Source organism: Armigeres subalbatus, chromosome 2, assembly GCF_024139115.2.
Source record: "Armigeres subalbatus isolate Guangzhou_Male chromosome 2, GZ_Asu_2, whole genome shotgun sequence".
In the NCBI taxonomy this organism is placed as follows: domain Eukaryota; kingdom Metazoa; phylum Arthropoda; class Insecta; order Diptera; family Culicidae; genus Armigeres; species Armigeres subalbatus.
The window spans coordinates 274511937-274536026 of record NC_085140.1 but is presented as its reverse complement, the minus strand read 5'-3'; the positions used below and the strand labels follow the sequence as shown (position 1 = coordinate 274536026).

Below are 24090 nucleotides of genomic sequence, written 5' to 3'. Positions count from 1 at the left end.
AACTGCGCTCAGAAAAGAATCACAATCGCACTTAATGTATCATGTACAAAACGGTCATAAGACCGGTGGTCCTCTACGAACATTAAATGCCGGAGGAGAACCTGCAAGCACTAGGAGTATTTGACAGACGAGCGCTTTGCACCCCTTTTGACGGTGTATAAGAGCTCGCCAAACTCTATCACGAACTCAATATTTAGAATCTGGAAAAAAGCTGGAATGATACGTTGGACAGGGTATGTTACAATAATGCTAGACAGCAACCTTGCAAAGGTGGTATTCGCCTCACGGTTGGAACAAGAAAGCGTGGAGTGCAGCGAAAGAGGTGGACGGCCCAACCGAGGATTCAGAGATGTGGCCTAGAACCGTGTATACATTGTTTATTCAGAGTTATCTGGTCACATATGAACTAAATAAATGAATGAATGATCGATGAAAAACTTCGCAATCCAAACCACTGTATATTTAAAGCAAGAAATTTTAAATTCTACCACAGGTTGAAATATGTTTTCATGTTGCCCCTTAATTAAACCGATAGCCTAAAACGAGTAAAAAAGTTTCCCCTTTCCGCTCTTAACACAGTGTAATGAAAACTAACGCACGAGTAGGGGAGCAAAAGTGGTTGCTCCACGAGAATGGTCAAACAGTGACTCACCTAAGTGCAGATAAAATTTGAGTACACCACCGCTTCCATGCTTGCAGTGGTAGTTTCTTAACGTTTTTCTTGGTACGCTTGAGAAACTGCTTTAGGGAGCCAGAGGACATATACTCTGTTATAAATATTACCTGGGAATGATAAAAAGCAATGCAGAGTTAGGAATCGTTCGTGTGTTGACCCGTTGTTGATTCTAGCTGCTCCTTACCCTAGGCTTATCGTTATGGGTATCCGTCCAATAACGATGAAATTTGACTATATTTGGATGCTCTAACTGTGTTAGGTTTTCGAATACTTGCTGTATTTTTTCTTCTTGAGATTTGAAATTCTTCCTCTCGGAAAACTGTACTTCGTTCCACACAACTTCGACACCTTCCTCGGTGTCCATCGCCAAATGTGCACAGTCGATGCCAGGAACATCGCGTTGTTCGACCTGGAAGTAGAAAAAAAGTGCGGAAAAAAGAGGAGTTAAAAAAGATGGAAATCAGCGTTTCACGATGCACATATAAGTGCGCAAAGATATGGCAAGTGCAACAATGTTGCTCATGCCGGCATTAGTCGAGAGTGGAACCACATCAAACGATAATCCTCTTTGATGAAGACAAATTTCAATCTACCATGATGGAGGTATCCACCCTGCCGTTGCAGCGGAGCCAGCCAGTGGCGTAATTCGATGTAGCAAAAACGCGGAAAATCATATGTTCATTTGTCATTTCCATACTTAGTATTTCTCTGTATGTGTCTAGGCTTCCAGACCTTTACTTATGGATCCTGTACACCTCCGGTGGTGCAAAGGGCCGACTTGAAAGATCTCCATCCTGAGCGTTGTCCGGCTATCGCTTTAACCTGTTGCCAGGTTAGATTTCGGTCGACTTCTTTTATTTCTTTATTGAGGCTTCGCCGCCATGAGCCTCTGGGTCTGCCTCTGCTGCGATGTCCCGCGGGGTTCCAGTCTAATGCTTGTTTACAAATTTCGTTTCCGCCCCTACGTAGAGTGTGGCCGACCCAGCCCCACTTCCGATCCCGAATTTCTGTTGCTATCGGCCTCTGGTGACAACGACGATGGAGCTCGTTGTTTGAGATCCAGTTGTGAGGCCACCAGGCCCGAATTATATACCGCAGGCATCTGTTAATGAACACCTGCAGCCGTTGAGTGTTCTCCACTGATACACACCATGTTTCACTAGCGTATAACAGCACAGATTTCACGTTAGAGTTGAAAATTCGTATTTTGGTGCGTTCACTTATCTGCCTGTTTTTCCAGATATTTCTTAAACTCGCAAAGGCAGCCCTTGCTTTCTTGACCCGTGCGCCTATGTCGATCTTGGTACCGCCGTCTGACGCCATTTGGCTACCAAGATATTGGAAGCTTTCAACATTCACCACTGGTTGCCCGGCTACTGTGAAACTGGAAGGAGTCACTGTGTTTACATCCAACGATTTGGTTTTGTTGACGTTGATGACTAAACCTGCCGAAGAGGAGCGCTCGGCAAGGTCGTTGAGCTTACTCTGCATATCAGAGCGCCGTTGCGCGAGGAGTGCAACATCATCCGCCAATTCGAAGTCATTTTTAGGTGCTCCATGGTTATAGGCTGCCACAACAGCCCGCGGTTTGGTTCACGGTCAATCGCATCTACCAGAATCTCGTCGATTACGATAAGGAACAGTAACGGCGATAGAATACATCCTTGCCTCACACCAGCTACGACCCGGATAGGGTCTGACAAGACCCCATAGTGCAGCACTCTACACGAGAAGGCTCGTACTGTGCCTCGATGAGGCCGATGATTTTCTCAGGACCTCCCTTGACTTCTAGACCACCTTCCATTAAAACCAAACGCTATTTTTTATTAACTGCACTGTATCCGATAAGTACTAATATTCCAAAATAAACTAAGAGTATCATTGTTGGTATCATCTAGATACCAAATTTGATTGTAACAAAAACAACACAAATGCTGCCGTTGGTTTTTCATAATATCAAGTTTTATTTTTAAATTTCAGTTATATATAGAGTTTTTCCTGTGTAATATTAGTAATCTCGATAGAAATCCAAGTATAACCCTTCAGATGCCCACGACTTGCCACCCTTTACAGAGAGTGGTAATCTCTCCCCGTGGGTAGTAGTAGGTAGGTGGCTTTGATAAATCGAATTAATATATATTTTCCTCCGTGTGGAGAAACTTATCGAGCATAGTAGAGAGTAATCCGGAGACTTGTTATGCGTGTCGTGCCAGGGAAAACAAGATGAATGGATTTTCCACCTCTTAGCGATCTTGGCTCGTTTCGGCTACGATTTCTTCAACGTTAACCTACGTGCAATAAACTATGACCTTCAGTTCCAATCAGATTAACTTCCTCTCCCGCAAATTGAGAGATAATTTTATCAAACGTATATGTGCGGAACGTCATCATCTGTGTAATATGTTTTATGCTGGGCCACAAGGCGGAGTTCAATACCACGAACGATCGGGTCACCGCCGGGAGCAACAACAATGCGGCACAAATCAAGTCAATTCGAATGATTGCTTTTCCTTCGTCGTTGTCGGTACAATCGTTTCGGCAACAGCGGTTTTGCTTTTGCTGTAAACTTATTCCTCCCTCGGCAGATGTATGTACTCAAATGATATGTGTTTATTTTGTATGACGGAGATGGGTTCGAACAACCTCACGTTCTTTACGGTAGGTTCTTTTCGTCCTGTTTGCGCATAGGTACAATGGAAGCAATACGTGCCAACGGTTAACAAAGCGTAGTCCATATTGAGAATCACATTGCACATTTTCGAATCGTATGGATTACATTTGACTATTGCATATGTAACTGATGCGGCTATCTATATTACATTATATCTGCACTATTTATTACGAAATTTCCTGAAGTTTCGAAAATCACCTCTACATTCCACATCTTATGAAAAGATGTTAGTAATCCAATTTCGTGCCATTGACCTTAAAAGCACCAGAATTGCGGCCGATCGAAAGATACTGGGTTTGGAATGAAAATACGAGCTTCGGAAGCCTCCAAAATTTATCATTACGGAACATAAAATGTTGATTTTGCCTTTCGCGTCAACATTTCGTATTGGTTGATAACTCTAACATCAACATTTTCTATTATCCGACTAATTACCGGTAAACTTTCCTAAAAAACGTTTTTTCGCTTCTATAGTAAAAAACCAAAATCAAAAAAAAAAGAAAAGCGTTTAAATTTCATTTTGGACCAGATTTTAGGAGAGCATCAATCTCAATCTTCAGCCCGGTCCACACTGCAGCACTTTCTTGATCTTTTGTTTACGATTCATAAAATAAATAATATGGATTTTTGGGAAAGTTAACCTTAACTAGATAATTTTTTTGCTGGGATAGATTACAGGCTGAAAAGTGTTGGTTAAGTACTTGTACAAAATTTTATGAGTTCATTTGAGAAAAAAGTTCCAGCATTTGGATGTATTTAAGAATTACAGTGAAATAGTTATACGTAATCAAAGCTTACGTATTGTATTTCAGTCCCTAAAAATTTCATGACAATCGGTTGATAAACTATTTTTTGGCGAGTAGTTCAAAGTGTTGCAATTTAATTTTGTTTCTTTTCAATGTGATTCACCCAAAGGAAAATACATTTCGCTATTATACTATTCACACTCATGTATATTACCTAGAAAAAACTATTTACGGTTTATTAGTCTGCTGGTGAGCAACACGGAAAAGTTACCTAAAATTGTCGTTTATACACATGTCACTTTCATTCGCAAAACACCAAGCGCTTTATGTAGCAAAACAACACCTACCTATGTTTATGTTCTTCTAAGCGCAAATGAAAAGTCTGGTGACTTGATGACTTGTTCGCCACTGTTTCATGAATAATCAGTAGCCTCAAAGTGACACCATTCCGCAGCGTCCGACTTGAGTTCACTTGAAGCGCAGACCTCTGTGATATTTAGTCATTGCTGAGTAGAATAAACATCAGAAAAATAAATAATATATTTTTTTGCTGAATTCCGCAGCACGGTTCAAGGAATCTGATTTTGTAATCGTTGAGCAGTCGCTCCACCGTACGTGTGATTCTGAATCCTTTTTCTTCTCTCCAAACCGGGCAGGACGAATGTGGAATATTGAGTTTGACTTTTACGATGGAAAAACAGTCTGTGCACATTTGGATCGGGTCCAAGAAAGTGTTCTTACTTTCGGTACACTAACCCAGCGAACTAACTCTCGCCCGCGGATGGCTCGATGAAGGAGAAGAAAATATTCTTACATAGGACAAGACGAGATGACCCCGGGTGTCAGTGTCACCCGGTGGCGTTACTTCGAAATCAAGCTACTTTCCTTCATTCCATGTAATTGGACATGTTTGCATGTTTTCGGAATGTGAAATCGCAGTTGAAGGATATGAAATGAAAATGAGGTACTAGAATAATAAATAAGGCATTGTGGTGTACTTTTAATTATGATTTTTCCACATGATTAGTCCGATTAATTTAGCTTCTCCCTTCAGTCTGATATAGGCTTGCTCCTTCTTCTCAAAGTTACATACCATGTTATCAATGTCGTCGCTGAAGCCAAGTAGCTGAACGGACTTTTTGGAATTCGTACCATTCGTGCCAATCCCTGTCCTTCCTACTAGCCTCTCAAAAGCGATATCGGAAGTCATCATCTTGTCGTCACTTTCAGCGTGTTTCAAAGGATTCGAAAACTACGCGCATCACCAGATCCATCAATATTTTAACCAGTCGTATCTCAGTTTATCCGGAACTCCGTGTTTGGGCATATGCGGATTTAAAGTCGTTTGGGAGAGTACTTTGTAGGCGGTGTTCAGTAGTGTGATCGCGCGGTAGTTGCTACAGGGGTTCGACAAAAAGGTTAAAATAGGCAAAATTTTGTCGAAGTTCAAATCAGCCTTCGGACGCAGAAACTCTTTTAGTATACTGTCCCCATGCAAAACCTCAGATTGGCCCTTGGCCACCGGAGATGTTCCGGGTTTTCCGAGGATATGTTAAAAATGCATTTTTTCTTCTGCTTGTCGTTTTATCTGACGTTAACTGCCATCATGTTTTATACTCTCCCTGGAAACTAGAACTAATAAGCTGACCAATGCTAGCTGCGGATCGAAAATTCGTTTGTTATACGCAAAAATATGGCCATTTTCGTAAAATCGGTACGGGATTGGCCATACACGCTGAACAAATGTCACTTTCGCAGAACACCCGGAACCTGTTACAAATTGGCCAGAGAGTCAGTCAGTTACAGTCATCATAATGTATCTTTAATAAAGATCCTATATTCATCGTCTTGAGAAAACATGAATTTTGACACCCATATATGCATAGTTCCAGACGGTGCCAAAACCGGCCCCTTCTGGAAGGCCCTTGGAACCTGCTATAAGCGTGGCAGTGGTTACTATCATTCTGGAAATGTTTCTGTAATCATCGTCTCGCAAAGCCATGAACATAGATACCCATATTTGCATTATTCCGATCTGTTATCATTTCATCATGTTCCCGGAACCGTTTTTACGGAAATGGCCATATCTCTTCGTAGTTTTGATGGATTCTCGATCTACAACCACCATTGGCCGGCATATTAGTTCTAGTTTTTGGAGAAAGCATAAAACATGATGAAAGTAAACGTCACATAAAATGACAAGCAGTGGAAAAGATGTATTTTGAACAAACCTTCGGAAACCCCGGAACATCTACGGTGGCCAAGGACCAAACTTAGGTTCTGCAGAAGGGCAGTTTACTAGAAAAGCATCCGGTTCTGATGGTCCTAATTTTATCAAAATCGGATTATTGTACGCAAAGTTATGATGATTTGAATTTCGACATAATTTTACCTATCTCAACCTTTTTGTCTAACCCCTGTACAATCCAGTTTGTCATTCTTTTTGTAGTCCCATCTATACGACACCTTCCATTTACTCTTGAGGCAGAGTTTCCTCCTCCCAAAATACTTATTGATTACCCAGTGCAGCGTATCCAGTGCTTCAGTGCTAAAGTTTAAAAAAAGCGTTCTCGTTCGGCCTCGTACAGCAATCGTACCCGTGTTGCTTTATTCTCCTGTTTGGTTACTGAATAAACGATTACAATTGGCAATCCTTCGCTTTTGCTCGCAAGGCTAACTGGGTACCTCACGATGAAACTTATATGCGGTCATCTCTAAAGATGGAAATCACATGCGGCACACATTATTATCACATTATTAAGATGGGACAAATGACCTGATATTTTTTTATACTTTATAACATAAATTGACTTACTTTATAACAATATATTAAATTATGAGCCAAAACATGGTGCTTGACGAACTTAACTCGAATCTGACTAAAATTCATATGGAACTGATGTGCGATCATAGGCAGTACATTAGATCCTGCCATGGCTTCTTTTCTAGCAACTCTGTAGAAACTTGTCAATTTAACGTCGATTTGCACAGTGAGCATGTGTAAAAAATCCAATCCAACTATAGAATACTATTCTTTCATTCATAAAACCTAACACATTGAGGCTCGAAAACAAAATCTCATGTCCATCCATTGGTTCCTTTTAAAATTGGGATTCTTCAGGCCAATCACGGAGTATCTACTACGAAGCGTACCGTCATCATGCTCTTGCTAAAGATCGATCTTATCTTTCCACGCGCGGCTCATTTTTCGGTTACCATGGCCCGGACGCGTTGAAGGAATGACGATATGCTTAAACGCTGAACAAGAATCATTATGCTAGTTCAGCGGTTCTCAATCTTTTTCTTGAGAGGTACCCCTTCGCACTTTTGCATCAATTGGGGTACCCCCTATTTTTTTTTCGCTGAATTGCGAGCGCATGAGGCCTCGATAATAATAACCAGGGTTCGTAATGCTCACTCAATCTCAGGAGCACATGATTTTCCCTCACGAAAGTTTTCGGGGAGAAATCGCTTTTCGGGAAAGAAAAACAGCCTGGAGAGTGATAACAATTTTTCGCTCACTTCGATTGCCGCTAAACGTTGGTTTGCTCTTTTTCTTTCATATTCGAGTCTTTTCGTGGCATCATAAATGCAAATTGTAGTAGCTTATGTGGAACAAATAACTTAATGCTTTCATACAGATAGCGTGGTGGTGTGGCTAGAGTGAGCGCATCCCCACAGCTATTATTGTTACTATTCTGGGTTCGAATCCCGGCGCGGCCATACAATTTTGTAATTGTTCTGCGATAATTCTCGCGAAAAGTGAGTGAGAGGTAAAAGTAATGAAAAGAAAAAGGATTTTCATCTAATAGGCAAGATTTTCGTTTATCTTCCAATGCTAATTCTAGAGAAAAGATTGATGGGTGAAAGATGACCCTCAACATAAACAACGAAACAAGATTTTCCCTTGGCCCGAAAAACGCTTGCTTTGGTCTCATTGAAATGAAAAGTCGAAACCCTGATAATAACTAATGAAAAAAGATTAATGATTAGTGAAAAGTGAGATTTTTTCTTCTATTAGTGCGATTTTTTTTAATTAAAAATAAGTTTATCACATAAAAAGTGAGATGTAATAGCTGGGAAGTGAGAAGTAAGAAGTGGGTAGTGAAAAAAAAACAGAAGCAAGAGGTGAGAAGCGAAGGATGATTATTGGGAAGTGAGAAGCGAGCTGTTGAGTTGTGAGGTATAAGACAGAAGAAAAAAGGAAGAAGGGAGAGGAAAGAAGAAAGAATGAAATAGCTAAAAAAAGAAAGTAGTTAGGAAGAAGGAAAAAGTAAGAAGAAAAATGTAAAAATAAAAAAGGAAGAAAAGGGGATTAATTTCTTAATTTTGAATTCTAGCATTTTACATCTCATATCACATTTCGCACTTTTCACTTCTCTCTTTTTTACTTCTTACTCCTCAATTTCCTTCCTACTTCTCACGTCCTATTTCTTATGTGTTATCTCGCTTTATTTTAATCAGATAGCCAGATTCCCTCAGCCGCGTATTGACTCTTTGTACCAGGGGTGCCATTGCGCACCTCGACTCGAAACGAGCAAATCATGCAAACTGTCATACGAAAGAGCTGTCGAAAGGAGATGCCCAATGAGGCCCCAGGTCACGCGTACCCGAGCAGGAGAAATTGGCTAAATAATACCTAATTCTGTTATTGATACCATACTCTGTTATGAACTAGCCCTGCATAAGAGGTAAAATACCAAAGTGATAATACCAAAAATTAATATGCACAATACTTGAGCCATAACATACTCTGTTATTAAATTCTATTTCAATACCAAATGCATAACCAATTATTATTCTTTTGGTATTGAAATACCTAAGCATGGTATGCCTCAAGTATTCTGCATATAAGTATTTGGTATTATTTTTTAGTATTTTACCTCTTATGCAAGGCTGAATCATACCAATTTCTGTTATCGAGATCGTCGCTCCTGCTCGGGTACGGCCACTCGCCGAGCATGTTGAGACAAACCCTGTCCAACACACTAGGGACACAAGATTACCACTTGTGGCGATGCTCGCGGCAGGACAGGGCGTGAGCGCACATGTGCGAAGGTTCAGCCCATAGCCATTGTATCCTTCAGAGCCAGTACTTGTGCAGAGCTTACGGAGCTAATGTGCCAACTTCTCTTACTTACGTTAATCTCTCGACTCTTCTTCTTCTAATTGGCATAACATCCTCCTGGGACATGCGAGGTTTCTATGCCAGGACCGGAACCGGGAATCGTACCCAGCCACCTTCAGCATGGTCTTGCTTTATAGCCACGCATCTTACCGCTAGGCTAAGGAGGGTCCTTCTTTTCGACTAGAGGCTCTAAACATTGGAGAACTACTGTGGATTGGGTACATGGTTTTGAAAATTTGCGTGCCCCAGTCTTCGATTTTCAAGGACATCTACATAGCAATTTAATACCATGCTCTACTATCATGTAATCATATCTCTCTACGATACACTTCCATGGCTAGTGTGACTGTAAAACAGTGTTGCCATGATTATTAAGGCGATACCGTTGCCAGTACTGCTGTTGACACGAAACCCTTCTTAGTATCACCAAGAGCTGTGCTAGTGGCGGTTCCATGTCGGGTTTCAGGCACTTCAACGTACACCACTAGATCTTCCTACCATATCTTCTATTCGGTGTCCGACCCCGAATCGCTTAAATTTTTTTCTCGTTGTTCTGTTCATAAATAATGTAAGTTTGATTTTATGTTTCAGATCATTTTTATGAACAGTGGAACTAAAACCATCAGGACAACTCACTCAGGGCATCCCCTCCGATCCGTAAAACCGACAAAAACAGATCTACAACAAATGGCATGAATATGACCTCAAAAGTTCGAAGTCCTCTCCCACCTTTTTAAAGTTTTTGTTCCATAATAGACACAGTTTTTTTACAAACTATTGTGTTCTGAATATTTTTAATGTTTGTCAAAATGGTCATTTCCAATTGGGGTACGAAATGATGGACATCTAGGAAAGGCGCTCAATAGTTCTGGTCTCCAGAAGTTCCAATCGACTGCCAGAAAAGGGTTGCGTACTTTGGTGGTACTTGTCCAGCTGAGACTTTAAATAGACTTGACACGACGGCCCCGTAGGGTATAGCCTATTAAGCATAAGTACCGTAAGCATGAAAATACCCAAAGAACAGCCCAAGATATAAAGAAGGCAGAATCATGACTAACGTCCGTTATGCCTAACTTCCCGGACCCCCGGCGAGATAGAAAGTTTGTGAGCGTCTGTTCACCAAGGAGGTGCGGATCAAACAGCGTCTATACAGGCGTTTAGCGGCTGAACATGAAATGCGCTTTCCCGGAAGCCACAGCTAAGATGGCAGTGTCATTACGTCATGGAGGATAGGGACACCAGCCCAACGCATTACTCTTCTCGAAACCTAAAAACCGTTCGAGAAAACAACAGAGAATGATCGCGGACTGATTTAACAGCAACGACCTTCAGCATGATGCAAATGTTACGAATTGTAACTTTGAATGCTTTAACACTCAGTAATGTGCTGGCCTGGCATATGCATAATAATATGCTGGCACAACTCGCGAGCAAGGCAGAAGATTGAGAAGCGTTGACAAACAAAGGCCACAATACAGCGGTCAAGAATCAGAGCAGTTTAAGTTAAACGGTGTTGCAGATGTGACAAGCGAGCATGGGTATAGAATCCCTGGCCGACAAAGAGGAGAAAGTCGCTACAAACGACGATATTCGTTTCCTCTACGATATCTCACGACGCTTGAGTTGAGAAAGGTTGAACCCGAGAAGGCCATTGGCAGACGCGACAGGTCAGTTAACTCACCGACCCTACTGTTCAGATTCATTTGGTGGTTCGACGACTCTTTGGCACAGCGACAACAGCCAAGACTCCGGGTCGGAAGGTCATGTATTGATTATATTGTGTCGCTCCGTATCTTCCTGGAGCAGGTCAATCAGTCCTGCATAATGGAGCATTGTCTAACCCCATCCGGGTTGCTATGCTCATACTCCATGCTCCAAGTACTTAAAATAGCAAGATAACTTATTTTCAAGTACTTCCTCAAGGAATACGGAATATGCTTGGACAATATTAAAAATTGCCGATATCTTCTTGCCTTAAAGTCCTAAATTTGAATGATCCAACACACTTACATTTTTTATGCAAATTGATTTTTGAATGAAATATGAATGAAACATGATTTCTTGCAAGGCTAATGAAATTCCAGATTCAAGTTAATTTTATTACAACCATTTGAAAACATGGGGTTAGGAAATTCTAACTAAAGAAAAAGAAATAATGGGTGAGGATTTCCCGTCGTATACCTTGTTTCGATAAAATCGGTCAAGGTGAAGCAGCTTTGTAGAGATCTAATAGTCTTCTGAAACCCTTTGGTACGCAAAATATTGCTGAGTGACCTAAAAGAACGCTTCTAAAAAAATTGTGATCAACATGGGTGCTGCCGCTGTTTGTTCCCAAAAAAAATAAAATTTTATTGGAGTATTGTATGTTTGTCACCGAAATGAAGTTAATAGATCCATTCAATCGTTTGCATACAAATAGTGACACGACATCTAATTCAATCGCAGCATAGGCATCTTTGGTTCGTGAAGTTAACCTTCATTACACTTGACATCATACTTTTTAGGATTATAATTCGGATTGGGTGGTGATAAATGTGGAATGTCAGTATTATGTCGCTATTCGGACCGTTCATCATCCGTTTTAGCATTTACTCTTTCCATGAATTCAACGGTGTCGCTAAGGTCATGGTGACAGAGTGTCACTAATTTGCCATCGTTACAGTATAATGGCAGCAACAACGCCAACCTTTCCACTTAGCCAGTAAAAGATGCTAAAGACGCTGCCAAGATCATCGCTTCATCGGAAGCGGCATGGTGTTTTACGTACGACCATGTTACATATATTGGTGTTATCCCACCAAAAGGATTAGAAAGGCCTCTCCGTGCCAGCATGGACATACGTAAAAGTATTTATAGCTGCGAGCAAGCATGGTGGAATCAGTGGCTCCACCGGGTCTCTCAGCTGACGAGTCAGACATATTATGTACGTACATAGCTTTATCGTGCCAGTGTGCCGGCTGAAGCAAGCCAATATGTAGATTAAATCAAACCAAGTTCGTGGGTTATGTTCAACGTTCTACGAAACAAACCCTTAACCCATTCCAGTCTTCTTTTCTTTTGCGTTGCGGTGGTGTTATTTCTAGGTGATTCATGCTTTCTTCCTATCAGAAGCAGAATCGGATATAAAAACACCATTAATGTCCATTTGCTCTCGGGTTGGTTTCAGCAAATCGTTGATCGCTTAGTTGCCGGCTTGTTCTATCTTCCTAATGGAGGAATTTTATTCAACTGCACAGAAAGATGTCATCGGAGATAACACCTCGCCAAAACTTACGTCAGCGAATGTGGCACCACATACAATTGGCCGGCAACCGCAAATTCATCTCGCAGGCAAATTGATACAGCTTTATCACCTATCTGAAGCCACCGAAGCGAGGGTTAATTAAATTTGAAATTTTGCCAAATATATTATATAACTTTATCTTTAAGTTGCGTAATTTTCGCATGCAAAGCGGGTTCTTGGTGGAAATTGATTAGTCGTTCTATACAACAATAACAACTGATTACCATGTTCACTATAACTCTCAATGGATTCGACAATTAATCACTTAATACAGTACATGTCATGCACAATCGTATAAAATCAATCAAAACACAGAGCACTTTTCGGAATAACTTTGGCATCCGTAAAATTTCTTAGTAAAACAAAGTTACGAAACGACTAATGAATAGCACAGCCAATAAATATTTCATTGAGTTCATACATCCATCACCGATGAAGGCATTAAACGACGCTTAATCAGCAGAAGCGTACAGTCAACGGTGAATGTTGGCCGAATGCCAACTGGGTGCAGGATTAGTATTGATTAGTGTAGTGCCAATAAATTTGGAATAACATGGAAGTTGCGATATAATTAAATTGTAGTTAGCTTCACAAATACGATTATCGATTTAAATTTGAAATTATTCCTTATCGGCGTTACATTGTTCCGTCTTCACATATGAGCAGCCAAAAATGGCTCTGCTCAATGAGTAGCAGACAAAATCCTTTTTAAGCTTTTTGGCTGTCTTATTGGTTTAATCTTTTAGTCTGCGATTCGTCGCATCTTTGTATACATAAGGTCGACTGCTGTCCGTAGTGGAAGAAGAGGTGATAAGAGAAAAATTGAGTGACACGGATATAATTATCATCTCATATCTTTCGCTTCAGGTATCGAAACATTTGACAGCCCAAAAAACAACAGAAGACGCATCTGTCGTCACAACATTCTAAACTTTGAACAGTATGTACACATTATGCAATTTCCGTATATTTATAAAAGACATTTCACGTTTTTTTTGCTAAATCATGTGATGGGTTCACACAAATTTCGCACCTTTGTTGTTTACGCATCGCATAAGGTTGATTTTCGAATGAATTCGATTCGGGTCTCGGGTCGGAGGATGTATTTGACTGCAGATATTTTGAATGAATTTGACAGAACGATTTTCGGAATTCGGTTGTTTAATTTGGAAAAACATGTTGATTTTTTCATTCACACTTATTACAACATATTTTTCACACTCGTAGACCCTAAATTTGATGTTAAAAACTATTTTTAAAGATTTTGGAAATTTAACTGTTTGTAATTTTTTATAAACTTTATTTATGTGTTTTTATTTTATTTTTAGATTAAGTTCACCACATGGTTGACTGTTTGGCCGTTAGTTCACAAGTTAACAACTCTGGCCATAGTAAAATCAAGTTAGGGGTGTTAAATACTCAAAATTATTCTGTTTTTAGAAATTAATTTAAAATAGTTCCCGTGCACCAAAATTTATGAAATTTTGGATTTGGGCTCAGTTTTTACAATAGATTCAAGATATGTAACATTCTCAAAACCACTAAAAATCATTATCCTTAGGGAAAATCCATTAATTACGTAACGCAAAATTGGTCATTTTCAAACCCCTCCCCTCCCCTCTATGTCACACTTTTTGTACGAAACATCTAAATTGTACACACTTAATCGAGAATTTTCCTCTCAGTAAAATAAATTGACGAACATGATCGTTAAAGTACATTTTAACCGATATCTCGTTAATATATATGACGCTCACTCGCGTTACTGAAACTCAGCAATTAAGTTTGCCATAGTTTTCGGTGGTTTGGAATATACCCGAGTTTAGGTAAAGTTATCTGTCAAACGTTTAACCTCTATTGTGATCTTATGCCTCTTGATAGAAGCACGTGAAAAGTAAGAAAAACGGGTAAAAGTACACTGAGGAAAATGGACGTATGATTTTCAATCAAACGCCTTATGAAAATTTGCCACAAGGAATCGGCATGAATTTCAATATGTGGCCTTATGAATGACGATTTTCATTTAAAAAAAATCAAATTTCGGCAGACTGGGTTCGAAGGCCGGTATGTAGACCACACGACCATCGACGCTTGAATACTTGGGAAGGTAACAGCGTATAAGAAGCACTGTTGGTAGAATAATCGGTCGAAGATTCATAAGGCGCCAGTTATGAATTTCGATAGTCCAGTTCGCTGAGTGTACTTCACCACTACTTTTTTGTAAGTATTCATTCCTATTTAAATTTGTCGTTTACAATCATCTCTTCAAAATTAAAACTAAATTTAATGCTTAATCGATCATAAAAAATATTTGAAATAATGTACGGATTTAATTCCAGCGGATTCGCTTCATTTGTGTTTTCACGCCGTAGAACAACAACTTTTCAAACAAAGCATTTTCGACGGAAGTCGCTTCCCACGCGCGAAGAGGCCGAATTGTAATCATCGTAGGGAAAATTGTATGAGAAAAGGTTTATGGAATCGCGAAATATTAGCTGCTTGATTGAAAATCGTTTTCATATAAAGTGTGTTCTTACAACACAAAGATTGCCGTGGTTTTTCTTTAGTAAACTATATAATATATACTATATACTATAATATATAATATATACTATATATAGTATAGTATATACTATTATAATATAGGTATTGATTGCACAATAATAAAAGCAATAATAAACACCTGAGAATATATGGGTCATTCCGCGCCAAGTGACCGAGGAAAAGTGAAAACTTGCAGGTGAATACTATGAATTCCAACCAAAATAGATGTACTTAGTAACTTTGAGCCTACATTTCGAAAAAGCATTTGATCCGACCGTTTGAGCCGCCCCTCCGGCCAAACACTCCTCCCCGTTTTTGAAGATTTTTAAAAACATGCCATTTTCAATAATCGATATCTCCGCCCCTGATAAAGCTACAAAACACGTTAGTACCAGTTTTCCGCTTGAAATTTTGTGAAGATTTTACAAAAAATATTTCAGATGCAAAGCAGTGTTGCCAACTTCATTATTTAAAAAAATAAAATAAAAAATAGCATTTTTCTCAAAATACGTATAATTTTTTTTGATTTCTCAGCGGATTTGAGTTTAGCAGGCAATTTCCTGTCAGAAACACTTATCGTTACAAAGTAAAATGAGCAGTTGCTGAGTTTTGACGGTTCTAGTTAGGCAAACCTTCGATTTTCATTCAGCATATCGTTCAATTCGTTCTGTAGAGTTAAACAACTATGATAATGTATTTTTTTAGTTTTATTCGAATAATTAACAAAAAAACATATTTTTGCAGCACATAATGCTTTTGAGGCCAGTGACGCCAGATTTCCACTGAATATGTTTTAATGGTTTAAAGTTATTTTTGCAATTCCTGTTCATAATACCTGGTTTACAGTTCGTCTTTGATTTATAAAACAGGTTACTTTTCCTTACCAACGAAATGGGTTATTGATTGACCATTATGCAACTCAAATGGGTTGCATAAATTTCATTATAGCACTCATTTGGGTGCTGTAATGAAAAACCAACATTAGGACGGTAGTTACATAACTGCATTTTGCTCAATTAGCTCTGCTGGTGGGCTACTAAGGTTCAGTTTCAATAGATCTTTAAACGAGGGAAATGCTTTAATTCCACATCCATAATTTCAATGAGATCAAGTTTTGCTCCCGTAAACATCAGTTTGAAGTACTCGTGGATTACACATACTCATACTGTATAAGTGCCTGCTACTCCTGCTAAAACGCATTCGGGCGGCCGATGTTCGGCGAATTTGATAAATCCAATTCCGTAAAAAAAAAAAAATTTTCCTTGAAGAGGGCATATATTTCAGACAGATTCGCTAGAACCAACCTGTTTTCCTCCTTCACGCACACTTTTGTTCCCTGCCACTCTTTTTTCCCTGCCAGTTTCTTGCTTACGTCGGCCTCGCGATAGAAATCCTGAACTTTTTGTAAGATTTCTTGTTCTTTATTGTTCTTTATTGTTTGATTCATCAACAGACAACTTAGGTCCTAATGATGCTTATCCTAATTAATACTAATAAAAGTAATTATAATAAAATCATCGTTAATTATGAAACATGGCAGAATAAGCCCTTGTAAAATTACGACGAATCGTCTGTCTGGATAGATTAAAATCAAAACATGTGGCAACCTCGTTGAATGCCCGCTGTAGACCCACCATCGCTCCACGTTGTCCGTAATTCGTTCTTCGAAAAGGTATCCTCAGCATTCCGTTATTTCGCAGTGCCCTAGGTCGAACGTTCAAGTTTACTGATTCCAGAATTTCAGGGCAGTCGATTCTGCCTTGGAGCGTATCAGCAACGACCATGGCCCGTGCAATGTGCCTCCGCAATTGTAGGCTTTCAAGATTAATCAATTGACAACGGCTGCTATAACTTGGTAACCGGAATGGGTTTCGCCATGGAAGCAACCGAAGAGCAAAACGAATGAAGCGGCGTTGAACAGATTCAATTCTTACTGATCCGTTCTGGTAATTAGGATGCCATACAGCGGAACAATATTCCAGCGTAGATCGAACCAGCGAACAGTACAGTGATTTCAAGCAATAAACATCGGTGAAACCCTTGGCGACGCGAAAGATGAATCCTAATGTTCTAGAAGCCTTCTCGATCACGTAAGAGACATGATGCTTGAATGTTAGCTGCGTATCTAGAATAACACCAAGATCCTTTATACAGTTCACACGTTGCATCACGATTCCATTGAGCTCATAGTTGTAAATTATTGGCTGATGTACACGAGTGAAAGAGATCACGGAACATTTGCTAGGATTGACAACCATCCGGTTCAATGTGCACCAAGCCGCAAATGAATTAATATCTTGTTGTAGGTCCATTGCGTCAGGGATAGACCGAATTAGTGCATAGAGCTTCATATCATCCGCATACGACAGTCGCGGTCCTCGAAGCACATTGTTTACATCGTTGAAATACAAGAGGAATATCAAAGGGCCAAGATGGCTTCCCTGAGGAATGCCTGAGGTTGCCAAAAATTCAGTGGACTGAGAATTGCCTACCGTAACAGACAGTCTCCGTCCGGTGAGATATGAATGGAACCAGCGCAAAAGATAACCAGCAATGCCAAATCTTTCCAATTTTGCAACCGTGATAGCGTGGTTAATTTTATCGAAAGCTGCAGATAGGTCCGTATATACAACGTCCGTTTGTGCTTTCTGCACAAAGCTGTCGGTAATGCTCGAAGTTAGGCACAAAAGATTAGTGGTCGTAGATCTGCCTGAGATGAACCCATGTTGATCGGCACTCAGATGTTGCTTACAGTGAGATATGAGTGGTTCTGTTATAACTAGCTCGAATAATTTGGATGCAGCGCACAAGGATGAGATGCCGCGATAATTGTTGACATCTTTTCGATCACCCTTCTTGTACACGGGAAACATTGTAGCGGTTTTCCACACGGACGGAAAAAGTCCACTGGATAGCGATTTGTTGGAGCGAACAGAAGTTCGATGTGCCTTTTCAAGAACGCAGACGGAATGCCATCCGGACCTGGACTCATGGATGATTTTAACTGCGAGTTAGCTCTACGGATCATTTCTACATCTACGAAAAACGTGGCCCAAGTGATCCCGACTGCAGGAACGTTGTTAGCAGCCTCAGCGATTGTGACATCAGAGATGACTTCGTTACAATAGGTGCTCACAAACTTGTCGGCAAATAGCTGACAGATGGATTGGGGTGTAGAGGCCACTTCCTCGTCCAGAGTCATTGTTGTAGGGAGCCCAGCTTGTTTCCTTTGTTCATTTATGTACTTCCAGAACGTTTTAGGCCTGGTCCTCAAGTTTTGCTGTATATTTTGCTGATATTGAGAAAAACAGAGTCGGCTAACAATCTTGTACGCAGAGCTTTATTTTTTAGTGCTCACGCAACGATAAGGAACCGTGTTTGGAATAGCGCTTGAGAGCAGCTCTTTTAGCAGTTTTCATTCTACAGAAGCTGACGGGTCTGCCAAGGACAACTATAAGGAGCGACGATTTTCTTAGGAACATGTCTTTCAATCACGTGTCCAATAATATGCGATAAAGTCAATGCCGCATTCTCTGCATCACAACCGCCAAGAATGTCAACCCAGTCCAATGTAGCAAAGAACTCAGCAATGCTATGATGATCGGCGTTATGGAAATTGTAGATTATGGGCTCGATCGATGCAACAACATTGGCTCGCGTGTTGTTCAGCTTGAGTATCAACGAAGGATGATGGTTAACTACTTTAACTAACGGTGATGGAGCATGCAAAATTAGCGGAGCAGCGTCCTGAGCGCTAACAAAACACAGATCCAAGCTGCGATTATTTTCGTTGGTAACGTGATTGATTTGACGTAACGTGGCTGTGCTGTAGTAATCGAGGAGTTTGGAGGCGTGACTGTGTAATGAAGATCGTTCCATATCTATGTGAAGGAACCCGTTGCAGGAGGGACTCCACGAAATTGTTGGAGGGGATTACCCCTCTTAAGATTGGGGCAGCACGAAATACCTTTTGTGTCAACGCATTTTTTCATGTTCCTTACTAAGCGTTCTGAACACTGAAATTCGTCTGAAGATAATAAAATTTTGATAATTATGTCAGAACATAAATTTATAATCAATAAGGGGTGGCCCATACCCCACGATACATTTTCAAACCCCATCTTCCTTAGTACAGAGGTTCCCAAACTTTTTGGATATGCTAGGTGGGTCTAGCAGAATCCAATATTGTTTGCGACCCACAAGGTGTAAAATAAATTGATTTTTTTAAATTTAATAAGAAGTGAGTTATATTGAGCAAATCATGATAAGTTACTTTATATTCCTTCATTAATTGTATTTGAATTGGTTTTAGATTGGATTTGGATTGAATTTCAAACGATTTGGATTAGTTTTGTATTGGATTGAATTTGGATAGGATTTGGAATAGCTTTGGATTGGATTAGATTTGGATCTGATTTGGATCAGATTTTGATTGGATTCAGATTGAATTTGGATCTGATTTGAATTGGATTTGTATATGATTTGACTGGATTCTGATTTGCTTTGGTTTGAATTTGGTTTAGATACGGATTGGACATGGATTTTGACGACCGGCACAGTTCAGCATTCATATTTTCATTTCATTTATTTTTTTTTTTTTTATTTTTTTTTTTTTTTTTATTTTTATTTTTTAACTAATTTTATTTGCTAATTATCTAATACATGCATTCATCTCTTAGACTAGGTGTTCCGTGTTTTCTTAACACTATCATCCTTATTTGCTATGTTACTTTTTAGTTATTATTAATACATTTCAATTGCCTCTGGCAGTTAGAATTTTTCCTCTGGTTGAATTGAACCATGTAGGAATTACAATGTTTTCAACTTAAACTAAACTTAACCTATTTTATACTAAGGGTACAAGGAGTTAATCGTTGCAATAGAAGATTGCAACGATTTTTGTCTAAAATTGGAAATTATTTTGTTGGACATTTGTTGCAATGTCTCAATATTAGAAATTCTATGAAGTTCATTGGTACTATACCACGGAGGCAACTTCAGAATCATTTTCAAAATTTTATTTTGAATCCTCTGGAGTGCCTTCTTTCTGGTATTGCAGCAACTAGTCCATATTGGCAAAGCATACAACATGGCAGGTCTAAAAATTTGTTTGTAAATCAAACGTTTGTTCTTAAGACAAAGTTTTGATTTTCTGTTTATAAGTGGATATAGACACCTAATATATTTGTTACATTTGGCTTGTATGCCTTCAATGTGATTTTAAAAAGGTAATTTTGATCTAGCAGAAGTCCTTAATATTTTGCTTCGAAAGACCAATTAATTGGAACCCCATCCATAGTGACAATATATCTGCTAGAAGGTTTCAAATAAGAAACTCTCGGCTTATGTGGGAAAATTATAAGCTGAGTTTTGGAAGCATTCAGGAAATTTTCCATTTTGCAAGTAAGTGGAGAAAATATCCAAACTTTTTTGCAATCTACTACAAATGACACGAAGGCTTCGCCCTTTGGCTGAAAGGCCCGTGTCATCTGCAAACAAAGATTTTTGACACCCTGGTGGTAAATCAGGTAAGTCAGAAGTAAAAATGTTATACAATATGGGCCCCAGTATGCTGCCTTGCGGGACACCAGCCCTTACAGGTAATTTATCAGATTTAGTATTCTGATAGTTTACCTGCAGTGAGCGATCTGATAAATAATTTTGGATCAGTTTAATGATGTACAGAGGAAAATTAAAATTCATCAATTTTACAATCAAACCTTCATGCCAAACACTGTCAAATGCTTTCTCTATATCAAGAAGAGCAACTCCAGTCGAATATCCTTCAGATTTGTTGAGCCGAATTAAGTTCGTTACTCTTAATAACTGATGAGTGGTTGAATGCCCATGGCGAAAACCAAATTGCTCATCAGCAAAAATAGAATTGTCATTAATATGAACCATCATTCTATTTAAAATAATCTTTTCAAACAGTTTGCTTATTGAAGAGAGCAAACTGATTGAGGATAACTAGAAGCCTCAGCTGGATTTTGTCCTGCTTCAAAATAGGAACAACTTTGGCGTTTTTCCATTTATCTGGGAAGTATGCCAATTGAAAACATTTGTTAAATAAATTAACTAAAAAGGATAAAGAGCTCTCAGGAAGTTTTTGATAAGTATGTAGAAAATACCATCATCAGCCAGGGCTATCATATTTTTAAATTTGCTAGTAATAGATCTCATTTCATCCAAATTAGTTCAAAAACATTCTCTTGAACATGTCTTCGAAGCTCTGTGTAATCTGATTCTCAATTGGACTAGTGAGACCTAGACTAAAATTATGGGCACTCTCGAACTGCTGAGCAAGTTTTTGAGCCTTTTCGCCATTTGTTAATAAAATTTTATTTCCCTCTTTAAGCGCTGGAATTGGCTTTTGAGGTTTTTTAAGAATTTTGGTTAATTTCCAAAAGGGTTTCGAACTGGGATCCAACTTCGAGACATTATTCTCAAAGTTGGTATTTCTCAGAATAGCGAAACGTTTTTTAATTTCATTTTGCAAATCTCGCCAAATAACTTTCAACGCGGGATCGCGAGTTCTTTGGTATTGCCTTCTTCTCACATTTTTAAGACGGATCAGTAGCTGAAGATCGTCGTCAATAATAATGGAGTTGAATTTAATTTCACATTTCAGAATTGCAATGCCTCTGGCTTCGACAATTAAATTTGTCAAAGATACGAGAGCATTATCAATATCACTTTTGGTATCGAGAGGAATATCAACATCAAAATTTGTATCGATATACGTTTTCGTCCCAATCAGCTCTATGATAATTAAAAGTAGAGCTGATTGGATTATAAATGGCTTCTTGTGAGATTTCAAATGTCACAGGAAGGTGATCAGAGTCAAAGTCAGCATGAGTTACCAATCGGCCGCACAGCTGACTTGAATCCGTTAAAACCAAATCAATTGTCGAAGGATTTCGAGTGGATGAAAAACAAGTTGGGCCATTGGGATATTGAATAGTATAATATCCCGCAGAACAATCTTCAAATAAAATGTTGCCGTTGGAATTGCTTTGAGCATTATTCCATGAACGGTGTTTGGCATTGAAGTCACCAATTACGAAGAATTTTGATTTGTTGCGAGTCAGAATTTGAAGATCAGCTTTCAACAAATTCTTTTGCTGCCCATTGCATTGAAAAGGCAAGTAGGCTGCAATGAAGGAAAATTGTCCAAAATTTGTTTCAACAGAAACTCCCAAGGTTTCAAAAACTTTGGTTTCAAACGAAGAAAATAATTTATGTTTGATACGTCTATTAATGACAATGGCGACCCCACCACAGGCGCTGTCAAGACGATCATTTCTGTAGATAAAATAATTTGGATCTCTTTTAATGGAGAGTCCTGGTTTTAAATAAGTTTCTGTTATAATGGCAATATGCACATTATGAACTGTTAGGAAGTTGAATAATTCATCTTCCTTACCCTTTAGAGAGCGGGCATTCCAATTTAGAACTTTCACACAATTATTTGGATCCATTGAAACGTAGTCCCATAACAATTTTTTGTGTGTACTTTATACCAACCTGAACAGCTTCAGGAATGGTATTTGCTTTGAACATTGCATCAATCATGTGATGCAATTGTTCAGTTAAAAATCAAAATCGGAAGCAGTCATGCTACCTGAATCAACAACATGACCATTAATTTTCCGTTGGGACATGGGTATAAACCTCATTTTGAGAAGAGAAATTTTGTCTACCAGCAGCGATGTTTGCATACGTAGGTACATTGGAAAAATTGGAATTTACTGAAGTGCTTGCTACCCGTTGACGAGCGGCAAAATTTGTTTGTGAATTGTGGTGGGTATGAATTGCTCGACCGGTAACCGGTTTCGGAATTTGAGCGTTTGAAAAATTTCTACCCGTCGAATCTGGGATCCGATTGGAATTTCCCGTCATCAATTTTGCACGGGAATTCAAAACTTTTTTGCGTGAAGGGCATTTCCAGAAATTGGATTTATGATTGCCCCCACAATTAGCACATTTAAATTTATTGGAATCTTCTCTCACAGGACATGCGTCCTTGGCGTGAGAGGTTCCACCACAAATCATGCATTTAGCATCCATGTGACAATGTTTGGTTCTATGACCCCACTTTTGGCACTTACGGCACTGGGTGGGGTTTTGAAATTTCCCCAGGCCTGCGGAAATGTTCCCATGTAACACGGACATGAGACATAATACAGGCCTTTTCCAAACTTTTCATATTATTTAGTTCACTTTTTGTTAAAATGAACTAAATAAAATTCTTGAGAAATGCCCTCTGGGAAGTACCGGAATGGGATTTCTTTTTCATCTTAATTATTTGGACTGGTGAAAATCCAAGTAATTAAGAAATTTCAATTTAATCTCATCCAGTGATTTATCATCACTGGGGAGACCTTCAAGACGACTTTGAACAATCGCTCAGTTTGTCGTCGTATGTGAAGAATTTATGGCGCTTCTCAGTTAAATACTGAAGAAGACGTTTGCGATCGTCAAAGGATCCCGGCAAAACGCGGCAGTCACCCTTCCTAGCAATCTGAAATGAAACCTTGATCCCCTGAAGGTTACTCAAAATCTCATTCCGGAAGCCAGAAAACTCGGCAACAGATACCACAATTGGCGGAATCCTTTGCTTTTTCGCATGAATCGAATCACCTGGGCTAGAGGTATATTCGATTTGCTCAATTTCATCATTAATCAAATCGAACTGATTGCTCAGTTCGATTGGAGAAGAATTATTTCCGATATTAGAGTTAGAAGGAATATCTGAATTCTCCAGCTTCCTTCTATTTTTTCCGCGCTTTGGCAGGACGGTCTTGAAACCTTGTTTCTTTGAAGGAAGTGGAGAATTCAGAGACTCCCCTTCCTCTTGTTTTTATTAATGCTCATGGCTGAGCGTGGAGACGTGACCTTCTAAGAGGTTTTTTCCCAGAACGGTGTCCCTGCAGGATTACCACCGCTTGCCGGAATTTTACTTCCGCAAACGGGTCCAACGTAAAACGAAGGCACGGGTCCTTGCAAAGATCGTAACGGGATCAGTGGGTACAAATAGCG

The 24090-nt window shown here is 39.3% G+C and overlaps 1 protein-coding gene across 6 annotated transcripts in view; it reads right to left on the bottom strand.

Annotated features, from left to right (window-relative positions):
• The window catches only part of LOC134212260 (nuclear receptor-binding protein homolog), a 217120-nt gene that overhangs the window by 33659 nt on the left and 159371 nt on the right, over positions 1-24090 (bottom strand). For all 6 annotated transcript variants that reach the window (XM_062689954.1, XM_062689957.1, XM_062689958.1 and 3 more), the window contains 2 exons: positions 861-1085; positions 653-783 (listed from right to left, as the gene is read on the bottom strand). In XM_062689954.1, the coding sequence (XP_062545938.1) occupies positions 653-783; positions 861-1085 (356 nt within the window). The remainder of the gene's footprint in view (positions 1-652; positions 784-860; positions 1086-24090) is intronic.